The 23,645-nt window shown below is 39.4% G+C and overlaps 2 protein-coding genes across 3 annotated transcripts; both read right to left on the bottom strand.

Annotated features, from left to right (window-relative positions):
• Positions 1-1,103: 1,103 nt before the first annotated feature.
• On the bottom strand, positions 1,104-15,907 carry LOC121887545 (monocyte to macrophage differentiation factor 2-like). Of its 2 annotated transcripts, XM_042398389.1 has the most exons (7): positions 14,822-15,907; positions 11,313-11,394; positions 10,908-11,068; positions 10,573-10,647; positions 10,377-10,478; positions 5,512-5,581; positions 1,104-5,407 (listed from the first exon to the last, which is right to left on the bottom strand). In XM_042398389.1, the coding sequence occupies exons 1-7, from the start codon at positions 14,833-14,835 to the stop codon at positions 5,204-5,206; spliced, it is 708 nt and encodes a 235-aa protein (XP_042254323.1). In that variant the 5' UTR covers positions 14,836-15,907; the 3' UTR covers positions 1,104-5,203. The 2 variants fall into 2 exon arrangements, with proteins under 2 accessions (XP_042254323.1, XP_042254333.1); XM_042398399.1 differs by lacking the exon at positions 10,573-10,647.
• A 1,268-nt stretch (positions 15,908-17,175) lies between these two features.
• On the bottom strand, positions 17,176-22,625 carry LOC121912469 (actin-related protein 2/3 complex subunit 1B-B-like). Its single transcript, XM_042434582.1, has 10 exons — positions 22,453-22,625; positions 21,772-21,914; positions 20,852-20,956; positions 19,894-20,116; positions 19,676-19,783; positions 18,991-19,227; positions 18,813-18,888; positions 18,317-18,516; positions 17,737-17,827; positions 17,176-17,604 (listed from the first exon to the last, which is right to left on the bottom strand). Exons 2-10 carry the CDS (start codon positions 21,833-21,835, stop codon positions 17,566-17,568), a joined length of 1,143 nt encoding a protein of 380 aa, XP_042290516.1. The 5' UTR covers positions 21,836-21,914; positions 22,453-22,625; the 3' UTR covers positions 17,176-17,565.
• Between the last annotated feature and the right edge of the window lie 1,020 nt (positions 22,626-23,645).

Here is a 23,645-nt window from a genome sequence, read left to right as displayed (position 1 = left end):
TGGAGATCCAAAATGTTCAATATGAATGAATATAAAATATTTAAAGCAACCATGAAATAGTTAAATAATCCAATAATTATTTAAAACTAAGGTCGATATAATGTCATAATGTCATTTTCATTTATTCCAAGAGTCCAAAAGTTTGTTTTTATTAAACAAACACCAAAACATATTTAAGTTTACATCTCCCTCGTACAGTCTGATGTTGTCTAGTTTGATTTTTGTGTTTTCTTTTCTTAATGTTTCAATACTGGTTTTTCATATTTTAACATATTCAAAAGATGATAAAATGATTGTCTCTCAGTGTTAGACCAAGTGCACTGTACGAAATGTTCAATAAAAAAAACAAAAACAAAAAACACTAGTTTTAACATTTCATATGTCACTCATCATTTATGAGATTGTGTTCACTCATTCAGCTGACTCTGGAAAATCTGACCATGGAAAAAGAAATACAAAATGCTAAAATGAAATAAAAATGACCTGCAATAAATAAACTGGCTGAAATAATATTTCATAATAATGACCTGAGTTTTAAAAATGTATTGGGTTATTTCACAATTTTATGGTTTTATATGTTGTCTGTATTTATTCACATGATTATTTCATATGTCTCATCTGTTTGTTTTATGTTGAATACTTTGGATATCCATAGTAATTTGGGATGTAGACCATATCTAGGGTTAAAAAAACATCTTTACTTTGGAACTGCACACACTGTTTTACAATAATTACCATAATGTGTTTTGCTTTGTTACAGCCACTAACATCCTTTGAAATATGAGGTATGCGATTCCAAAACTTATCAAATACAGCCCTTCTGCATGACATGAAAGTTTGGGTAAATAGGCTGAAAAACATAAAAATATTCAGCCAAATGATTGTTTAGATACATCCCCAGATCATGCTTCCAATAGTGCAAATACAAATGGATGTACAGTGTCCAAATGGCAATATTTCAAATATATTATCTCTATATTTCATTGTATGATGACAACTTGTTGGCAAAAAGCTGCAGCAGTTTTACTTGTGAGAGCAACCTGCAGAGAAAAGGTTGTTTTTTCAAAGAGATAAGACATTACAAAATGTTGAGTCCAGGAATATACTGCATGAAAAAGCTTTTTTTTTTATTACAAGAGAAATAGAAAAGATAAAAGCATTGTTGGCATCATATAGGCTTATCACAGCACAAAAGCACCACCGACACAATAACCAATATGAAAACTCGAGAAAGAGAGAAACAATATGGGATAATATAATCAATCTTGTAGGACCAGAAAGAAAACACCAGCAGCACTGAGAACAAAGTAAGCAGCTCCACAATCACAGAGCGTCTTTAAACAATGTACAGAGGGTCCATGAAGGCTTCATGGAAAGTTTATAAAACCACAGAGCTCTATACAAAGTCAGGTGGGCACTGTATGTCTGAATGAGACAAATATTATAACCAAGACAAGACAGACACACGTCAAATTCTCAAATACTTCATGTCAGCGTCGCCAAACCTGCCTGTGGAACTAGTCAAAATACTGGCTATGATATAACCTCCCGAGTGCTCCAAAACAGTAAACGCTCAATCATTTGGTGTGTCCCAGAGGCTCAAGTAAACACTGAAAGTACAAATACTACAGAGCAATCTGGAATGTGAGAATATAGTTGAAGAGTTTCATTCCAGTCTGAGATATCCACAGTGAGACAAATGCAATTCCCAGTCAGTAGTGACATAAAATTTGCTCTGAAATTAAATTAAATCTCCATAACTTACTAAAAAAAACTTCACAGAAAATAAGGATAAGTACAAATTTGGGTTGGAAGGATTTGATGTTTTCACCCTGGTGTGTTTGTTTGCAAGTTATCTCAAAATGTATTAAATGAATTTGGTTGAATTTTGGTATTTTCTGTCATTAGCTGATTTTCTTTTTGGAGTCTACAGTATAATGATGCATTCATACCCTGGTTGGCAAGTTGTAACTGCAAACATTTTTAGCTATTAAGAAATGAACATAATTAAGTTTTGGAATTAAAGTATATTTGACACCACGAGACCTGTTCATGGACAGTTACTACACAGCTGCTCTTTTGTTTAAAATGTACAGATTTGATTATCTGTTACCTCTTTCAATGAGATTATGTTTTCTGACCTATTTTTTGCCTGGTTCTCTGTTTGCTTGTTTGTCTGCTGCTTGGCAGGTTAAAAAAGTGTAAAGATAAGCCAAGAGCTAAGCAACAGGTAATTTGTTTTTGGTGCTGAGCCAAATCCAATTGTGGTCATTTTTAGAATTACCTCTAAATTAAATTAAACTAAAACATTGCGAGATAAGGCAAATTTTTTTTCCATCCCCATTTTCTCATGCACTGCTGCACATACTTGAACAAAAAAAGAAAATCTGCCACATGTATCCCACAGTTGTCTATCACAGTGTATTTTGATGCAGATCCAGATGCAAATTTAAAGGATTTTCAGCAAAAAAAGCCATAGTTTGATATTATTGATAAACACAACTGCTGCTATAATATCATTAATTTCTGCCTTAAAGCTTTTTTCCTGTTTGGGTATTTAATTAATGTTACTCATATGTAAAGCTTTCAGAAAACCTTTACTACTGCTGCCCTACTTGGGAATGTGAGTAAGTAAGTGAAGCTCTATGGATTGGTGCCAGCATTAAAGAAAGCAGCTTCACAGCTATTTGATCATTTTCGTTTGCTGCAGACAGCTCTCGAACAACCCAAGAAGCTTTTAGTGGTCCTTGAATGTGGCTTCACAGGCTTTTAAGCCCAAATGATCCAAATCCTGAGAGACATACAGCAGTGAAAAGATGTCGAACTGGAGTTTTACACCTATGGATACTAGACAGTTTGACCTTTAGGTCAACTAGCCACATTTATCATACTATATAAGCTTGTCCAATACACCGTGTGCCACCACATACAGTTTGACACGTTAAGTACATACATACATACATATTTCAAATATATTTTTTATGTGTTCAAGGTACATGCGTTCACGTGTAAACATAGACTCAGCCGATTAAAGGCTTTGGATTCATGGGAGATAGTATAGGATACAAACACACACACAAGCACGCACACACACACGCACCTGAGATGCCTTAATATTGGGCCAGATTGTTCAACAATACTATAGCTTCAGTTTCCTTTAAAGTGTGAGACGTATATGGTAGTAGTGTGCTATCAGTTGCGGCAGTTAATCAGTCTTCTGGCAGTGCTGAATCAGACAGTGGTTTTCCCCTCTGAGGTTCAACCATGTAGCTTTGACAAACTATCAAATGGATCCCATTCATTTAGGATTGAAATGATGATGGGTTTCAGCTAACACTATGAGTACATTAGAAGAAAATATAGATGAAGTCAACATATACTGTACGTCATTGAAATATATACCGTATAAATCGTACTGATGACATCTTCACTTACTAAACCTAGTCAACAACAGTAAACTATTAGAATTCAGTATTTATGCTTGATAATCTACTGTGTAGAGTGTACTAAAGGTGGAAGCACACAGGTTAAGTCTTCGAGACTAGAACCATGAATATCTGTAAGTTCAACATAAAAAACATCATTCTACAGTCATGCTTGATTCAGAAATCACAGTAAATCACTGACTGAAGCAACTGTTGTTAAACCATACAGTGTAGATAGCACAACTAATAACAATAAAAGTAATAATACTATAGCACTCTGAATTGAAATAGTAAATTACTGATGTTGCAACCTCTTAAATATATTCAAATCTAAACACCACCTTCTGATAATGATGATAATAATACTTTAAATAATGTGCTAAAACTAATTATGATAGTCAAGTCAGCTAATTGTAAACATTGTCTTCCTTGACACTAAGACAATGCCCTCAATTCAGCTCCTGAACACTGAATCTGGACGTGCACCACGTAGAGAGAAATCTCCAAGAATAGTTGAGAATAGTTAACCCCTGATCATTTAAAAGAAAACCTAAAATCCTGCTAAAATAATTTGAGATAGAAATAAACTGAATTGGTTAAAACAAAAACAAAAGCTGTGTCCCAATTCTTATTTTGCCTCCTTTGAAGTAAAGGTTAATCACAACAGGCTGAAAGGCTCTCAACCCCTTCTCCAAATGCAGTCCTCTTTTTTGACACAATTTGGAAAACTCAACTTGTGTATGCTTTGTGGCGCTCAGTATCCTACAATCCATTGCATGCCGGTAAATTTCCTCATGGTGCTTTCAAATGTCCCCGTCAACTCGTAAAGTCAGGATAGATGACGCATCAAACTGGTACTGCAAACTCAAGTATCATTAAACCTGCCTGAGTTTGACCAGTGGTTCTTTAGTCACGCAAGCGCTGTGATGTCAGTCGGTTGGTCGGTCCACCACTTTGGTCCAGACTGAAACATCTCAACACCTATTGGATGGATTGCCATGAAATTTGGTACAGACATTCATGGTGCACGGAGGATGATAAAAATTACTTTGGTGATCACCCAACCTTTCATGTAGAACCACCAACAGGTCAAAGTTTTAACTTATCCTGTGAAATATCTCAAAAGATGGATTGGTACAAAATTTCGTGGAGACATTCATGGTTTCCTTCTGACTTTGGTGATCCCCTAACTTTTCCTCTAGTGCCACCATGAGGTTGTGGTTTTAAATGAAATGTTCCCACAACTATTGGATCAATTGCCATAAAACAATGTACAGACATTAATGTCGCCCTCAGGATGAAATGTAACTTTAAGTTTTCCTTAAGTTTTCATCTAGCGCCATAATCAGGTCATTTTAATGTGTGTGTGTACTTTGGTTTATAACTAAATACCTGCAAAACTAATGACATCAGCCTCAGCTGTTCTTTGTGTTTAGTGCTAATGTTAGCAAATGTTAGCACGCTGACACGCCAAACTAAGTTGGTGAACATGATAAACATTATACCTGCTAAACATCAGCATGTTAGCATTGTCATTGTGACATGTTAGCATGCTGAAGTCAGCATTTAGCTTGAAGTCTGCCTTTACGAAATGACGAGGATCATCTAAATGCACCATCAGTTTTGGTCTCTGTGAGGATACACCGTCTCGTTTTCGAGGAGGAGACGCAGGTCCAGCCCACTAGGAGGAGGTGGCCACTGAATTGGGACACAGCTCATTTCATCTCCTTGAGGTCGCTCAAACACAGGAGCTACTTCCTGTGAGGTTAGCGCTGATGTCATCTGGACGTCTGGACCTGATTGGATGGCTGGGCATAGAGGTATTTCCAGATGGCGTAGTAGTGTATGGCTGCTCCCATAGCTACAAACAGGTGCCAAATGGCATGAGCAAATGGGACGATGCCATCACTTTTAAAGAAGACCATCCCCAGACAGTAGCAGGCTCCGCCCAACAGCAGCTCACACAGCCCCGACTGCTCCGGCTGGGAAGAAGTAGAAATGACAGTTTGTTAAGTGTTTAAGACATTACAGGTTATTAATGGCAAAAATACAGAGAACAAAGGTGAGACTAAATGAGTGGGCTCACCATTGAGAGGATGACCAAGGCAGGAAAAACCCCCATCACTGTGTAGCAGATCAACTCCATGAGCTTATACCTGAGACAGAGTGGAATATTTCAAGTTCATGTTTGACCGTGTCTATCATCATAGTCTGTATCAGTGAATGGAAACGGCTTAGGTGGCATCACATGACCTGTGTGTGGAACTAAGGTCTTTGGAGTTGGATCGCCACGCCTGTCTCTGTTTTAATATGGTCTTATGTTAATAGACAGCTGATGTTGTCTGTTTCTGGTGTCCATTGAGTCTCTTGTCCAGGGTTGTAGTGTCCCCACAGCTGTTGCATGTGATGTGACACACCAGCCCAGTTTTCATCTCCAGGGTGGATCCTGTCTTTAGGGTGTACCAGCAGAGATCTTCAGGTGTTCCTTCCTTGTGACATTAAAGACTCTGACTAGCCCCACCCCATAAGATTATACAACTGCATTGAAAAAGAAAGGTCTCCCTGTGTTCATATAATTCATCTTATAAGATACTTTGAAAACCTTTTTTTTTTAAATCAAATACTCATTTTATGTAAGTTAAACACAGCCATGGATGCAGTTCGCAGAGAGAGGGTTTGAACAGATTTTTGGAATTGAAGCCTACTTGAGTCAGAAACTCAAGTCATTGACTGTAGTGCATCTGTGTGTTTTTGACAACATGCCACCCAAAGTACAGAAATATCCAGAGGAAGATCTTGTGACAATGGCTATTCTTCAATCCATGATGGAGCAACAAAAGGACTTTTACAGAGAGTAAGAACTTTAAATCTTGTGTTGAAATGATCTCAGATGGTGTGCATAAGAAAGTGGACAGTGCATTTAAAGAGATACAGGAACTCAAGACTAGTCGAGAGTTTACTTATGGAAATTGGAGAGTCAGGACAAAATGCTATGTGAGAATGGAAAACAACTGAAACAACTGGAGGAGGACCTGGCAAAATCTGTCGAGACCCTTGATGGGATTGAGAAAAATATGGACTACAGTATTTGGAAAATCAATCACGGAGGAGCAGCATCATTATTAACGGTGTCCCTGAGGAAAAAGGTGAAAACTGGGAAATGTCAGAGATGAAAGTATAAGAAATACTATGAAAGAAATTGGGCCTGAATGTGAAGGATATTGAAATAGAACGGGCCCATAGAGTAGGGAAGTTTGATGAAAGTAGGCCGAGACAGATCATAGTAAAACTCCTGCACTAAAAGGACAAGAAGATGATACAATCACAGGCCAAGAAAGTTAAAATAACATGGATTTACATCAATCTAATCTGACCTTATCAAGAAGAAAAGGAAGGAGTTGATACCTGAGCTGTGTGCCGCCTGGCCGAGGGTTGGTTCTGCAGTGCTGAGGTATAACAAGCTGATCATCAAACCCAGAAAAAAATCCTGAACTATACACATCTGACTTTATGACCAAGGCAGCTTCTCCTCCCAAATAATGACACTGAGCCCTTTAAAGCTCCCAAACAAAGTCTTGGTAATTGCACATGTGAACATCTGCAGCATAAAGAACAACAAACATGACTTGAATAATCTGGTGCTTGCTAATTCTATTCATATATTGGTTGTATCTGAGACTCATTTATTCATCTATTCAGAACTCCAAGTTATTGGTTTATGGTTTCTCCCTCTTTAGGAGGGATAGAAATATACATGGTAGGGAGGTAGCAATTTTTGTACAAAGCCATCTTCCTGTTAAACTACGTTATGATTTCATTCTGAATGAAGGATTGTGGGTTCAGGTACATCTACCCCTTCTGAAACTAATAGTGGTGGACTGCTGCTACAGAACTCCTGATGCTGATGCTGACTATCTCACTCAATTATGTGAAGTGATTGACAGAGTCTCTGATGTGAACAATGAAATATATTTGCTTGGAGATATGAATATAGACTGGATAGCAAGTAACTGCCCGAGGAAGTAATATCGTTAATTAGTGCTTGTAATTTATCACAAATTGTTTCCTTGCCAACAAGAGTTTTCACTAATCAAGCAGACCACACTTCCTCTACATGTATTGATCATGTATATACTAATGTCCCTGAACTATGCTCAAATACAGTCTCTGTACCAGAAGGTTTTAGTGACCACAATATGGTTGCTCTCAGTAAAAAGGCTAAAACTCCTAAAGCAAGAGCCAAAGTCATATATAGACGGTCATACAAAAGATTTGCTAAAAATCACTGTGTGGAGGATGTTAGAAATGTTGATTGGAATGATGGGTACACTGCTGACAACCCAGAGGTTTCTTTAACTGCTTTCATGAATATATTTATGGAAACTGTTAAAAGACCTGCACCTATGTAGTTCACAGCTAAAACTAAAAGAGCCCAATGAATTTATTTACCTCTAAAGAATTTAATGAAACAGAGAGATGAAACTAAATTGTTGGAGGACAGATTAAAATACTGTAAACTGAGAAACCAAGTGACATAATCGAACAAAGAAAGAATATTATAGGCGAAGAATTAACAGTATTAAACATAAGGGTAAAAAACTTAAGAATACCTTGAATGAAATCATGGGAAGGAAGAAAAATGCATGTTCCTCTTTTGTTAAATCAGATGGTCCCAACATATCACTAACTATTTTAATGACAGAGCCTAGGTGGTACTGATTCTAACCACTGTGAACTGATAAGTAATGAAATAATGGATGGTAAAAAGTTGTATGTTTCAATTCAGCTGTGTAGAGGCTAGAGATGTTAAGATGTTGCTGAGGACTCTTCTTGAATATGGCAGCGCAGGCACAGACAATCTTGACAGCAAGGTGCTAAACATCGCAGCTGATTTAATTTCGGGTCCCTTCAGTCACATTTTGAACAGATGTCTGCTATGTGGAGAGTATCCTAGACTGTGGAAGGAGGAAAAAAAACATTCAATTGCTAAAGGATAATAAGTTACCTTTCAGTGGGCCTAAAACTGTCATTCAGGGAGCCATAACAAACTGGAATAATTTACCCCTTAATATCCACGTAATAAAAATTAAATCATCCTTTAAAAAGAATATGCAGAAGCATCTACTGGCATGCAGATGACAGATTGAATAGTAGGAGGTATAACGCTGTACTAGTTTTCAATATTTGTATTCTGCTTCATATGAGTTGTATAATTAATTAGTATTCTATCTAAATGTATGTTCAGTGTTACTGGCTTTAAATTTTACATTAATTGATTTAATATCAATGTAAAGTTTGTATTTTTTATATTAATGTATATAGATGTAATTTAATGTATATTAATGCAACTTAATGTTAATCATGTAATGTGTTATGTACAGTATGTCAGGTGTGGACCACAGAAAGATTAGCTGGTTGCCATAGCATCAGCTAATGGGGATCCTTTAAATAAACAAATAAACATGAGGGAGTCCCAGTTGGTGTCCGTCCAGGTCTTAAATCTGAGTGGGATGCTACACCTTCCTCTCTCTGTCCTCCTCTTCACTGATAAGATGTTATGGTCTGTGTAGGAGGGTCCTCACACTGATCTTTTATGTTTTAAGTGGCAGTTAATGTTAAAACTACCAACATTTGACACTTAAGCCATAAACATGCTCCATGAAAGTATGGTGAAGGTGATCAATCTCTGTCCTCAAGGAGGCAATAGCCTGTATTGTAATAATAATTGTAATAATATAATCGGAGTGTTTCTCTGACCACAGTCGTGATCAAACATGGCGTCTGTTGAGGAATGTGTACTGCTGTACTTACAGCACAGAAGACTGAAGCAGCGTTAAGGTGCTCATTGTCTTGGCAAAACAAAAAACATTACAGCCAACAGGGATATGTACCTAGTCTCACTTAAAGACAGTCAATCTACAATGCTGATAACAACAAAAAGAACTGAGATAACTCTTCCTGGTAATAAGCACATATGAAAGGCAAACTCAAGACTCATCAACCAGGAATCACTAACAGGAGGTATATTTATATGTTAGGAAACAGGAGAAGTTTTTGATTATACCGGGGAAGTTATTGCCTGGATGTTTCAGCTGGCAGCAACCCTCCCACCAGCGGCTGGGGGAGAGAGAGACAGAACCAGTATAGCACCCTAACCAGTCCCAACCGCAGCATCAGCACCTTGGAGAGCGCTGCGGTGCTCTGTCCTGACAATCTGATGTGCAACCTTTGATTTGTGGAGGGATGGAGAATTTCTGTCTGAATGAAGACATGACAAAGTTCAGTTAGAGGTTTGTCAAACTGGTCAGCATGATTGTTATGAGTGGAAGTGAACCCAAACAGGTCAGCTTGTTTTTGTTGTTTCATACAATACTGACCCTCGCTGCAATGTGCAGACTGCAGCTTGCTCTTTCCGTTGCATCAAGAATTTTCAGGTGACAAACTATAGAACTTTGCATACTTGTGTGGAGAATATTTGGGGCCTTTAGTAGCAGAGATACTGAACTTAATTAAATGGATCAGGTCCAAACATCACTGATCCACATCAAAAACATTATTCTGTTTATTTGCTGCTATAAGCTGATGTGTGTGTGAAGCAACCGCTGATATTTCTTTAATATTTTGAAACTGAAAACAGCTCAAACAGCCTCTCATTACTTTACACACATCTCAATCAGTTACATGCATAGAGGTTTACAGATTTCACATTTTGGAATCAGTATGGGGGGAAAAACTTGGAATGGTGCATCCCTACACTTTGGTCATGTGATGACACCTAAGAAAACTCCATTCTCTGATGAAGACCGTGAGATGTGGTTGACACCTCAGAACAGCTAGTAACTGGACCTTTGATTTGAGATTATTGTGTCACAAGAGGAATATTGATTAGATGTATAAATAAAGAGACAGTCTGACTCTGACCAAAGTGAACGTACGAATGTGCAAACTGACCTCTCATGGAAGAAGAAGACGTAGGTGGTTCCAAAAGAAGCCATGACCCACACCAACCAGCGCATGTGGCACGCCCAGGGACCCAGCTCCCGCAGGTTTAGCCTGATGACACATGAACAGGAAGACATGACTACAAATATAAACACAGTCCCCACGTATATATACACACACACACTTAGCAGGCTAGTTTGTTTACCAAGGGGCGTAGGAGGCAGCAATGAAGAAATAGATCACCATCCTGTCACACATGTGGAAACAGTGCTCCACAGACCTGAGGGGAGAGACCAAACAGCCTCGTGACAACTGAGTAACACTGTTTATACATGTAGCATCAGTGCATTTCAGATCTCAATAACAAATATGGGATGTTGGGATATACATTTGTTCCAGAAACGGACGCATATTGTCCAAAAACCATTCTGCACGTCTTTTAACCTCATCTGCAATATTACAGTGCAGTCCAAATATTGTATCAAAATGTAAGCATATGTGTTTTTGTGTGTGTGTGTGTGTGTGTGTGTGTGTGTGTACCGCAAGTGGCTCTTCTTCCAGGCCACAGTGTGAAACAGGGTGGAGATGATGAAGAGCGAGCTGAGCCCCGCCCCGTACACCCAGGCAGACACTCGCTCCCATCGGTCCTCCGACTGGAAGTGTAACACTGAGCTGCCCAGTAGGCTGGGGATTATCCATAACTAAACAAATTCATAACATCAATGAAACATGAGATTCAGATACAAACATGCAGCACAAAATGAAATATTGTGCATGATGTGGGTGTAGTTTTTTTAAAAAAAAAATCCAGTTATGTAATGATACTGGAAGTGTTCCTGTTTTCACTGATCACTTTGTGTGGTCTGTGTGTGTGTAGTGTCAAGTTATATCATCTGTGTGTGTGTGTGTGTGTGTGTGTGTGTGTGTGTGTGTGTGTGCATTTACCGCATGCGTGGCACAGTTGGCAGCATGCTCATACTCTGTAGGCTGGTATCTCTTGTTAGGAGGAACACGGTTGTTCATAAACCTGAAAATGATCACATTTCAACAGATTATGTAGCATATATTCGATACCATCTTTAAGATTTGAACAAAAAATCTGGACTGAGACACATGTAACAATGACATACTGAAAACACTAGAAGAAATTTTAAAAATGAAAATTATGATTGAAAAAAAAAACATTTACAGCAACGTTATTGATTTCTGTCCTTAAAAACAGTATTTATGTTGTGCTTCACATGAAGTTTTTGTTCAATTTATAATCTATTTTCATTTTTTCTTCTTCTTATTGTCCTTAAAACATTTGAAACATCTTTAATATTTCTATTGAAAGGTTTCTCAATGATGCTCATAAAATTTCACCCCACCCTGTCCTTCTGCTTAGCAACGCTAGATTATGCTTCAACTTGTTGCCATGACTGCTGTTGCCTGGCAACAGCGGGTAACCACGGACTGACTGAACCAGAGGTTTGTCATGATGATGTCTTTCATGAAGAATTCACATGCAGAGATATGCCAGCACACACACAGAAAAAAACAACTGTGTGTATATAAACTCAGATCTTTTCCTTTGAACACGAACACTTTGCGCAGAAACCCAAACAAACACAGAGCAGCTACGGAGGTAGCACTCCATCAGTGATGTCACTGTTGTCATGGAAACCACCGAGCAGGGATTGTCTTTTTTTTTTTTCCACACCAGAAAACTCCTCGTTTCTTTCATCTTTCTTTGCTCATCTCTTCAGTCTTCCCCTTCTGTTACCCGGCCTCTGTCTCCTCTCTGCTTCCCGATGATTAAATTAACAAGCAGGAAGGCAAAACGGACAAAGACATCCACGCGGACACACAAACACGGACACACGCGCACAGACGCACGCACATAGACACTCACAAACCACAACCCCTCCCTGTTTTTTTGTGCTGCATCTTGCAGAGCCAGATTTCATAAGAGACCTAGATTTAGCGATGTCTCTTTCACACACACACACACACACACACACACACACACACACACACACACACATTGTTCTAAGATTTGTGGGACTCAAAATGAGAGAGGCGCTGCCGTCAGAGAGATACCATTCAATTTAAAAATCACACCTAAACACCTACAAGCATCATTTATAGATACATACATCAATTTACTGTGTGTTTATGTGCCGTCTCATTAGGGAACGAGAGAAAACTCAGCCTAAAGCATTTCTTAAACACAATATTCAACGGTCTAAGCGGAGTGATTTAACCCTTCAAGTTGTCGATGATGGAACACGATGTTTTCCTCCTACGTGTCTATTTCAAACCTTGTTGATGTTTTGGAAATTAAAAAATATGCTGATTTATGTAAACATACATACAGGAGAAAGAACTGAAGTATAAAATCTACCTCACGTAATAAGAATCACGGGAAAGAGATCATGACAAATATGGCGCATCCTTTCTTTCCTCTCTCTCTCCTACATTGTGTTCCCTCTCCTTAAGCAGCTGTTTTTAGAGTGACACTCATTCAGAGCTATTAATACTAACTAGCTGACCCGGCCCAGAAACACACCGTCCTGTCCCAAATAAAAGGCTTCCTCACCCTACGTCCAACACTGGCCTCACGCTGTCTGATTGACTCTATCTTTGGTGTGTGTGTGTGTGTATGTGTGTCAGTGCCAGGCCCAGCAGGCTTGGCCGGGTCATTAATGACTTTATCAAGCTGGCTGATAATTACCAGGCCAGAGGCCAGGCAGAGAAACACACTAACTGGACAGAGAGGAGCAGAGTTGCGGAAACATCATGATAACTCTTCTCATGCAACACAAGGATGGACAGAAGAAATGATCTCAGCTTCAGTCATCATATTGAACCGCGAAGACCACAAAACCCAGTCGAGTTAACGGTGAACATTTAGTACAACAGCCTGCTTTATGTGTAAGAACATAAGGTGATAAAAGGAAGTCAAATGTAAAAAGAAACCTCAAAGTATTTGAGTATTTAGTCAGTTACTTGAAAAGTCAAGTGACAAAAAAATAATTAGCCACAATTTTGATCATTTGTAAATTGTTCAAGTCATTTTACAGCAAAAATGCCAAAAATTCTCTGATTCCAGCTCCTCAAATGTGAGGATTTGCTGATCTCCTCTTTGTTGTGTCAATGTAAATTAAATATATTTGGGTTTTAGACTGTTGGTCAAACCAAACAAGCAATGTGAGGATGTCTGCTCGGGCATTTTTCACTATGTGACGTTTTATAGACTAAAGAATGAATCAATTAATCAAAGAAAAAATCCTTGATGAAGAAAATAATTGTTAGTTGCAGCGCTATACTCCATTAAACTACAATGCATGTTTGAGTGTGACATAAGAGGGCAGTCAAAAAGATGATTGTTAATCAGAATTTTCCTATTTTTCAGATAAATGATGAACCACCTCCTATTCTTAAAATAGCGAAACATACAGAAGCTGTGTACTCATGCAGGACAACTGATATCATATTCAGCTGTAATATGATCATTTGCCTAAAGCCTCAGTCTCTAGTATGACAACACATTCAACCCACAGTTTCCACACATGAAATGCTTTTCCATATCAGATGCATGTCAGCTGCTTGTGGCCAGCAGAAAATATTTAGAATTAAAAAGTCTCAAGCAGTATGGTCGATTAGTCGACTGACAGACATTTCAGTCGTTTCAGTCAAATTAAGCCTCTCCAATGTGAAAATTTGCTGCTTTTCTCTGTTTTACATCATTGAAAATTGAATATCTTTGGCTTTTGGACTGTTGGTCAAAAACTTAAAGGTGTCAACCTGCTCGCTAGGAAGTTATACTGGACATTATGTACTATTTTCTGATATTTCACAGACCAAATGATAGATTAACGGAGAAAGCAATCAGCAGATTAACTGACGATGACTGTATTTTCAGCTCTTTTGACTTCTTCCTACAGGAGGCTACAACCCATCTGAAACCGCAATGACAGCCTGGACCCGGACCCAGGGCTCCCATGTGAAAGTCCAGATATTATACAGTGAGTCGGACGAGAGGACCAGGACAAGGAGTGTGTGTGTGTTTGTGTGTTTGTGTTGTGTGGCCTACTGTGTCTCAGAAATGACTACATGCACTGAAAGAAAAGGCAGAGGAGAGAGCAAGAGGATGAGGAGGGAAGTGGCAGGAGTGTGTGTGTGTGTGTGTGTGTGTGTGTGTGTGTTGCTCTTAATGATGCTTGTCAAGCAAATAAACCCTTGGCTACAAGATTATTACATCATCAGTTATAAGATATGTTGAAATATAAAATGTTGACTTTTTTTTTTTTTTTTTTAAACCCAAACCCTCTCAGCATCCTCCTCAGCATCCTCCTCCTCCTCCTCCTCATCATCATCATTAACATCATTATCAAGCTGCAATATGATTAATATTTCTAATTGATTTAGTAATAATTATAATTATGGAGACACAAAATGATGTCACCTACCTTACAAGATTCATTTACAGTGGAAATAAGCAACAGTTGACAGCAGACAGACAGTATGGCTAAAGCCTGAATCCCCTTTTGAGTGTTGAGCGAATAACCGCCGCGGTTTGATCGGTCCTGCTCAGATTGTAACGGGCAGCTTTAATGTAACGTAACGAGCGTCGCCGTTTTACCGGGAAGACGTCGTCGTCTTCATCTCAAGCAGCACCAGGGAGACGGATGCATCCCGACCCAGCTGCCTCCAGAGGACCGAGTCCGGAAGTGTGGGCGTCGGTGATGGTCTCTGAGGAACCAGCCGAGGTTTTTTTTTTTTTTTTTTTTTTTTTTTGCAAAGGTGGAGGTGGTCTTTCTCTGCTGGAGCTCCTGCCGCCGTTTCACCTCATCACGACTCGGCGAGGAGGGCTGTTTTTCATCACTGTCGGCTGCCACATCATTTTCTGAGGGACGGATTCACGGCTGAGGATATTTGTGCAGATTTGTGCCTCTGCATGCAGCTCCTGCTTCTACCTCTAGGTGGAGATGCAGGCGTTGAGTTGGAGGCTGGTTGATAAAATAATGATGGTTGTGTTTTATTATTATGTCCAGCTATAAAGAAACATGATTTAAGGAGCAGAAGTCCCTGCTCAGATGGGCTCTAATGACATGAATCCTTCTCAAAAAAATGAATTTAACTCCTCACAGTCCAGCTCACACTTGTTTGCAGAGATCTGGATGCAGTGCCGTGTCGAGGTTTTTTATAATACTGAAGCCAGGAGTCCAGGTCCCCACAGTGCAACCTCACCTGCCCAAGAAATATTTAATAAACCACCAAAAATAACCTGTGAAATATTTAAGGCTGCAACTAATGATTATTATCATATTAGTCAATTCCATTGAATATTCGTATGATTAAAGAAAATTGTGAAAATGCCCAACACAGTTTCCCAGAGCCCAAAGTCTTTAAATTATTTGTTTTGTCAAACCAACAGTCCATAACCCAAATATATCCAAGTTACATACAAAAGAAGCAAATTTTCCCTTTTGTGAAGCTGGATCCAGAAAAAAAAACGTTGAACTTTTTACTTGATAGATTTTAAACTCAAAATGTTTTAAGATGTATGAATAATAATTTGTGTATGATATAGTTTTTCCACAAAAAAAGTTCAATTATCTTGTTAAAATCCTTAAAATTACATCTCCTCTTTCTCCCTCATTAAATATTCCAGAATTTATGAATATGCAAATATATTTCGTTTCAGAAGTTTAACTGCTGGACGCAAGATGTCTCCTACTTCACTGTAAAGTTTATTCTCAGTGTTTATTCACTCGAGGCTTCAAGTTCCCACATCACACTTGCATAAGTTGAATATTGGACCAGGAACTAGTTGTGATGTCATAAATCATGATTGTAGGCCTCTTAAAATCCGATTTTCAATTAGCACAGACAAAATTTCCACTTTCAGCAGATGAATGTGAAAACACTCTTCTAGTGTCAAACTCTGCACAAACATCATTCTGCACAGTGAAGCTGAAACATTCAACTGTAGGAACAATAAAAAACAACATGTTTTTGAGTGGAGGGGGACTTTAAACAATTAGTTGAATATAAAATAGATTAAATGGAATCGATAAATAGTGTCAACTCTAGAGTTTTTTTCTCATAATATGAATTCATTTAACTGTTCGACTATATTTTCTGTAAATTTTAGTTTCACTTCGCACTGAAGAAGGAGCAGCTGAAACATCTGTGTATTTTTCCCCCTGCGCTTGTATTGGAAAATTTAAACGAAATAAAAAGAAAACATCTAATTTATGTGTGCGAACCCCTTTTTTGCTTTGGACTTTGACTTTGGATACTCACACTGCTTTTGGTTGAGCACAATGTTTTTCACTCCTACTTTGTACATTTTATCTTCCCACATGATGCTCTAAGTGCTATTTCAAAGTCTCCATCCTGAAAAATACTAAATTCCTTTATCATGTTTTATTATTCAAAATTTAGCCTTCAAAACCTACTGTGTTTTTTGGGGGGTAATTACAGAATGTATATTTTTCCTTAACTTGAGCAAAGAATCTCAACTCAAGGTCACTCACTCACTTCTTCTGGAGCTTTCGACCACTATATAACGTTTACTCATTTGCCAGGGAACTCTCCATGATTCTGAGCACCTCTAGGACTTTTTCCTGATGTTGTTGCAATGTGGTGACACAGAGGAGAACAACAATAAATAAGTAAGTGAACCTTGAGTTGAGATGGTTTATCAAGTCCTTTTTCTGAGGTCAAAAATGAATCATCAAGCTCAATTTGCTCCGGTTGTTAAAACCCCCTGATTTCCAAAATAACACATTGTTGTAATGAACGAGACATGGTTGAATACTGTAAAAGCAATCATTTATTAAATGCATATTATGACCAGCATAAGCTTTAACAAGTACTGCAGCCTTCATTGTGACTAATATAAAATACCTGCTTTAAGCATTCAGCTCAGACTGAGCTCTTTGTGATTATACTAATCTAACTCATTAAGTACCATTTGCAAACCTGTGGTCAGGCCCTCTGTATACAGTGTTGAGTTTTACAAGCTCAGCAAAGAGCTTCAGAGGGATTACAAACACTGTTTGACCCACGTCTAATCATTTAACCTGTATATAAAAAAAATACCTGATTAAAATATGGCCAAGAAGCTTTGTGTAATAAGGCAGCAGTTTTCTTCATATCTCCAGAAGCTACTTTACTTTTTGTCGGGTAAACTGCAAACTTCAGTTCAGACTATCTTCAAGTTCTTCATAGCAGACTCCAGAGTCTGAAAAAAGAAAGGGAAATATTCAAAAACAAGAATATATCTGTGAAAACACCATGTCAACAAAATACCATATGTGCAGTGTGTGAATGTCAGCTGTGTGTGTGTGTGTGTGTGTGTGTGAGTGTGTGTTACCTTGACATCCCAGATGCCCATTCCTCCATCCATGCCGGTGGTGCAGAACTTGGTGCACTGGTTTCGTCCTCCCGCCATCACTGAGATTTGGCTGAAATATTGTTTGAGACAATTCAAACTCTTTGTAACACAAACATATCATATTGCAAAAAAAAAAAGCAGCCTGTCGATGATGTAAAGCTTCAAATAAGAAATGATGTAAGGTAAACATCACTAGTCATAATGCAGAGTTTTTAAATAGCTGAATATTTCCAGGTGGAAATATGAATGACTTTTAGGAAGAAAAAATAATAATAATTCACTCCAACTCTCACTAACTGATGTACGACTATATACGACTTATCTTAAAGTGTAGATTCTTTGAATATTTAATCTCAAATGGATGATCTCCACTGTCTTCTCATCAGTGCTTTTTTACAAACCTGTCTTACTTTGACTTCCTGCACAATATCCTTAAAAACTTAAAATACATCTCACTTGACTTAAAAATCTAATTAAACTAACTAATTAAAAACTTGACAGTTCTGAAGATAAATCTACAGGCTGGGATCAAAACACGTATTCTGTTTTCTCTCCGTACCTGATGCTGTTCTTGTGGAGAGTGTTCAGGTCCTTGTCGGTGCTCTGGGTCTCCGAGGCTCGACGGTCCAGGTTCTGGAAACGTTCCCTGGCACTGATGCCCTTCTGGGCTGCCTGCTTAGGAACGTCCAGCTTGCCACCAAATGTCAAGCTGGCTTTGGCGCCGTCGTACACAAACAGCATCGGGTAACAGTCGTGGCCCTGAAGGAACCCGAAACATGTGAGGACACAATCAGTTAGAGCTGGAAGATATGTGGATATAATATCAACAGGGTAATGAGAGACTGGATATAGGCTGGTTTGTGATGCAGAATCTTCAGTAAGTCATGTTTTTCACATTTGGTTCTCTTGTCACCTTGCGTTCATCAATATTGCCAATCAGATGCACACTGTATGTATTACATACATATGTACTTACAATGTATGTAAATAAAGTAAAATAAAATTAACAGCTGAATGTGTTCAGAATAAATGTCGGATATGTTTTGAATACTCACAGCTGCTACTATGCTGTTCTCAGTAATGAAGGTGACACACAGCAGAGGAAGTGTCTCAGAGCTCAGACTGCTCACCCTGTGGAAGTCATAACAAAGGTCAGAGTGCATACCAAATCAATTAACACACACACAAATACTACACACAGACACACAGGTAAGCTGCCCCGCCCTCTCTTACGTTCCGGTCTTGCCGCCCTCTGCGACAGACAGGGTGGAGTCATGGGAAGTCCAGGCCAGACGGTTGCCAGAGTGTGAGAAACACACGCTGTGCACCCAGCCGCCGCCTCCTGCTGAAGTCTGGCTCTCAGCTCCGGACCCTCCGGACTCAAACAACATCTCTCCAAACGGCATCTTGCTGCCCCAGGGAGTAGGGCCAGGCTTCTCCTCCACCTCCTTTATGTAGGCTGAAAACACCCTGTGGGCGAGAGGGTTTGGGATGTGAAGAAGACACGAGGAAGAGAGAAGGTGGTGTATACTAAGAGGATCATCTTAATTTTATTTATCATTTATTCTGTTCTGTTGTCTATATGATGAACTCTGCTCATCAAGATGCTAGTTTAGGGTTACGGTTAAACTTAGATATTAGATTAATGGCTTTGGTTTACTTTTTAGAGTTACAACTGGGGACTAAGTCAATTTTGAGTTTATTTATACAAGACAAAATCACATTTTCTCAGAGGGTTAGAATCTGTGCACCACAGGACACCCTCTATCCTAAGAGCCTTTATTCAGATAAGGAAAAACATCCAGAAATGTAATGGGTGCCACATGTGCAGAGTAGACAGGAGTAGCAGTAGTAGAAGCAGATGTAGTCATTAGAGGGTCCTCACAAGTATATTAACACCTGTGTGATGCACTGATACCTGCATTTGAAGTCACAGGACCCAGCAGCCAGCAGGACGTTGTTGGGATGCCAGTCCAGACTGAGGATGGTGGAGCGGATCGGCTTCTTGATGTGCTTGCACACCCACCTGTAGATAACAACACATCAAGCTGGAGTCTCTTGAAGTGTGGCTCATAATAATCAAATGCAGCCTTTTCATGTAAATTAGAGACAGGAAGCTGCCCTCTAAAACCTCACCAGTCATTTTCCTGCTCAAAGTAGCAGATGGAGATGAGGCGAGAGCCGCTGCCTACAGCAAACTTGTTCTCTCGCGGTGACCATTTCACACAGCGTGCTGCGCGGTTGATCCTGAGGATGACCAGGGTGGGTTTCCACGCACCCTCTTTTAGGGTCCACACATAGGCGTTACGGTCTGCTCCGCAAGTAACTATACGGTTACTGTCTGGAGCCCAGTCAATACCTGCAGAGGAAAGAGACTCTTATTTATATTTTATCCCTGTAAACCCTTCATGATTTACACTCATCGGCCGTTCCATTAACATAAATGAGGGGGGCAACACTTTTCAATATGATGCACTCCATACAGACTGGAGACAGGTAGGCTGGTTCTGTCCAAAAGTGACAAAATGACTACCTATACCAGTATTTGTAGTTTTTAATGGTTGTCTGGCAGCCTCCTAGTGAAAACAAGACTCCCTGCAGTCACTACACCCGGTCAAGAAATAGTCTGACACATAATCCCCACACACAAAACTACAATGTGAGGTTTTAACACTTTGTTATGGATTAAATAAACAAGATATAGATGTAAAAGTTATTGAAATTCAAAGATGCTGGTTATCTTCGGACAGTCTGTTTCCAGTCTTTATGCTAAGCTAAGCTAACCAGTTTCTGGTGGTAGCATATTTCCCGAAATGTACAATTCCTATTAATCCTATATTTAGTTTATTAGATACCACTGGTCAGGGCAAGACATATAGATTCAGCAATATTTGTTGTCAGGAAATGCATTACTGTTCACTGGAAATGGTGAATTTCTTCTACTTTTTGCCACTTGACAAGACTTATTATATCAAAGGGAAACAAAATTGGCCTTTTCATGTGAACTGTGGTTTTTGCAGCTTGTTTTTGTTTGTAGCAGATTAATACAAAAGCTATGAAGATAAATCACAGTTTGTGTGTGAGTCTGTCTCACCTGTCACCTGCCCATTGTGCTCCTTCAGCTCATGGATCTTGGTCCACTTGGCCCCATCTTGCTTGTAGATGTGGACCTCATGGTTGTTGGGGCAAAGAGCGATCTCTGGAGCACAAAAACACTTTTCAGAATACTGTCCATCAACAGAAAGTGTGATGCAGATGAGTGAAACTTAAAAACATCAGTGTGAGGACAAAGTACAGTGTGATTAACCGGAGAAGTTTAAGAGAGGCTGATCAGTGGAGTGAAACATACTGCACAACAGCTGACTGCATGCATGAGAAGAGGGAAAACTAGAGAAATACAGTAAGTATCTGCCTGCAGGCAGCACACAGACACATGGTATCTTTAAATAGACAATGTGCGATAACTGCGACCTTCCTTCCCATAATGTTGTAGCAAACCCTGCACATGTTTTAGTCAGCAGATGAGTCAGGAGCAGTGTTTGTCTGAGAGCAGCAGTGTGGGTGCTTCAATGTGCATTTTTGTGTTCTTTTGAGTGTTCAGCCTGCAAGCTGAAAAAACTAAAGTGCCCAGCTTTCAGATTGAGTAAAGACTCTGACTGTATGACTCTACCACAGCCGCCTGTTACATCCGCTTTGCGCAGAAACCAAAGCGCTGATCAAAACAGCCAAATATGGCATTAGTTTCCTGCAGCTAACGGAGCACAAGAGCCTTTCAGAAAGGCCCCCCGACGCCACCCTCGCTGTTACAGGAAACAGGAAATACCTTCTCCCACCTGGGAGCCAATCACAATCCTCCGACTATTACAATGTTTGTTCTTTGGCGCAGACACTAGTCGAGGCAAGATGTTCCATGATGTCTGTGATTGAAACTGTGCGAAATTTAGGGATGAGATGACTCAAAGTCACAGAAATATAAGCCCTGAGTGACAAATCAAAGGAAGCGGACAGACTCACGGGTTCGATCTTTGTTCCAGGCATGGCAGCTAATTGGTTCCAGCAGGAAGCTATGGTACGCCATGGCCAATCAGATGTTAGAAGCAGACCAGGAAGTGGTGTGAGGAACCAGTGTCTGGTGGGCTGAGAGATAACAGTCGAGTCTAGAAATATAGAAGTCGCAATATTCTTGTTAAAAGGACAAAGTTTCAAACAAATGATAAAGTTCACTGAAATATTAATTTTAATACAGTTGTAAGTTTGTTCAGACTCTTTAAGTTACTTTGAGAAGCAAAGCATCAGCTGATCTTGACTTTTGACACACAGAGAAACACACTGATCTAATCTCAGGTTGTGTTAATGAAATCCAGACTGGCAAAGGCATGAGAGGAATGATGCAGGTCAAGAGTAAACCTCCCCCCCCCAAAACAAACTTTACACTTTAAAGTTGAAGCACACACCCAGGAAATGAAGTCAAACATCTCCATCACAGTCAGTTACTTTACTAAAGAAAAAACATCTTAGGTAATAACATCCACCTTTCTATGCTCTCTGTGGGTAAAAGCGCCTGTTGCTCACCTCTACTTTTTCCTGAAAAATGCATTACACTTACAAAATGTGTGTGTGTGTGTGTGCGGGTATGTGTTACTGACATGTCTAAACATACTCAGTCAACCGTTAAATAATTTCTAGGCTACTTACCCTGAGGGCAGGACAGAGATGAAAAGCTGCAGAGACGAGAGAGAGAGAGAGAGAGAGAGAGAGAGAGGGAGAGCAAGGTGGCGAATCAAATAAAGAAGAGGGTGTTTAGCTCGCGGACTCTGGCCAGTCAACGCGAACGCCAACGACAGAGTGAGCTCAGGAAGAGAGAAGCTGAACTGAAGAGAGGGGAGGAGAGGTCAGAGGGGGAAGTGGAGGAGGGTACAGTGAAGCTCAGAGAGACAGCAGGCTGACTGAAGCTCTGAAGGGGAGACATACAGGAAGTTTACTCAGGCCTATGCTGAAGGTGGAAAAGATCATGGGTGTAACATACCTAATATGTGAGCAAACTTTTTTATTTTCAACAGAAACAGAGAAGTAAGAGGTGGTAAAGTTTTTGCTTCAGCAAAACTAGGAAGAGAGGGAGGAGCAAGAACACAATACTATGTTCTCAAAAAAAAAAAAAAAAAAAGGAGGAACTGAGGGGGAGTCAAAAAAAAAAACTTGTGAAGCATGAAAGACACGGAAAAGAAGGGGGAGGGACGTACAGGTCACTTCTGCATAAAGAAAGAGGAACAAGGAAAGGAGGAGGGAAGAAAAGTAAACTGCAAAAAGGGGGAGGAAAAGGGTGGCGTCAAAAAGAAAACAAGGTTGACTATGTATTTCCTCATTTTTTTCTTTATTTTAAGGTCTGACATCATCCCCCTAAAAAACATTCTGTCACTTTTTGTCTCCACGTTTGAAATCAGTGATGGATGATGTCTTAGTTTAGAGACTTTCGTTCTGTGCCAGTGTAGTTTTTCCTTCATTACTCATAATTTCCAGGAGGGGTAAAGAGGGAGATTACAGAAGAGGCAGTCAGTGAAAACCAGCAGTTTCCAGTTGAAAGCTACTGTATAATGAGCTGTAATTGACTTGAAGTGGTTTTAATTTAACGTCACACCCTTTGGTTTGCTTGCTTTTAGTTTTTGAACATCTACTGATGAAAATTGACGCTCGTATCACTGTTTTTTCTGTAAAAACTGGAAAAGTAGCCCTTAACATACAGTAAACCTGCTCTGCTACTCGGTTTATTCTGTTGTAATTTTAAGGGAGGCTATGTTCATACATCCAGACTGAAATATGTCACAACTGTTGGATGGATTGCCGTGAACTTTGATTTCTGTTCCCCACAGGATGACAATAACTTTTGTGAT

This window comes from Thunnus maccoyii, chromosome 2 (assembly GCF_910596095.1).
Source record: "Thunnus maccoyii chromosome 2, fThuMac1.1, whole genome shotgun sequence".
Lineage (NCBI taxonomy): Eukaryota > Metazoa > Chordata > Actinopteri > Scombriformes > Scombridae > Thunnus > Thunnus maccoyii.
Note: the sequence above shows the minus strand (reverse complement) of the source record. Positions and strands in the feature narration are given on the sequence as shown.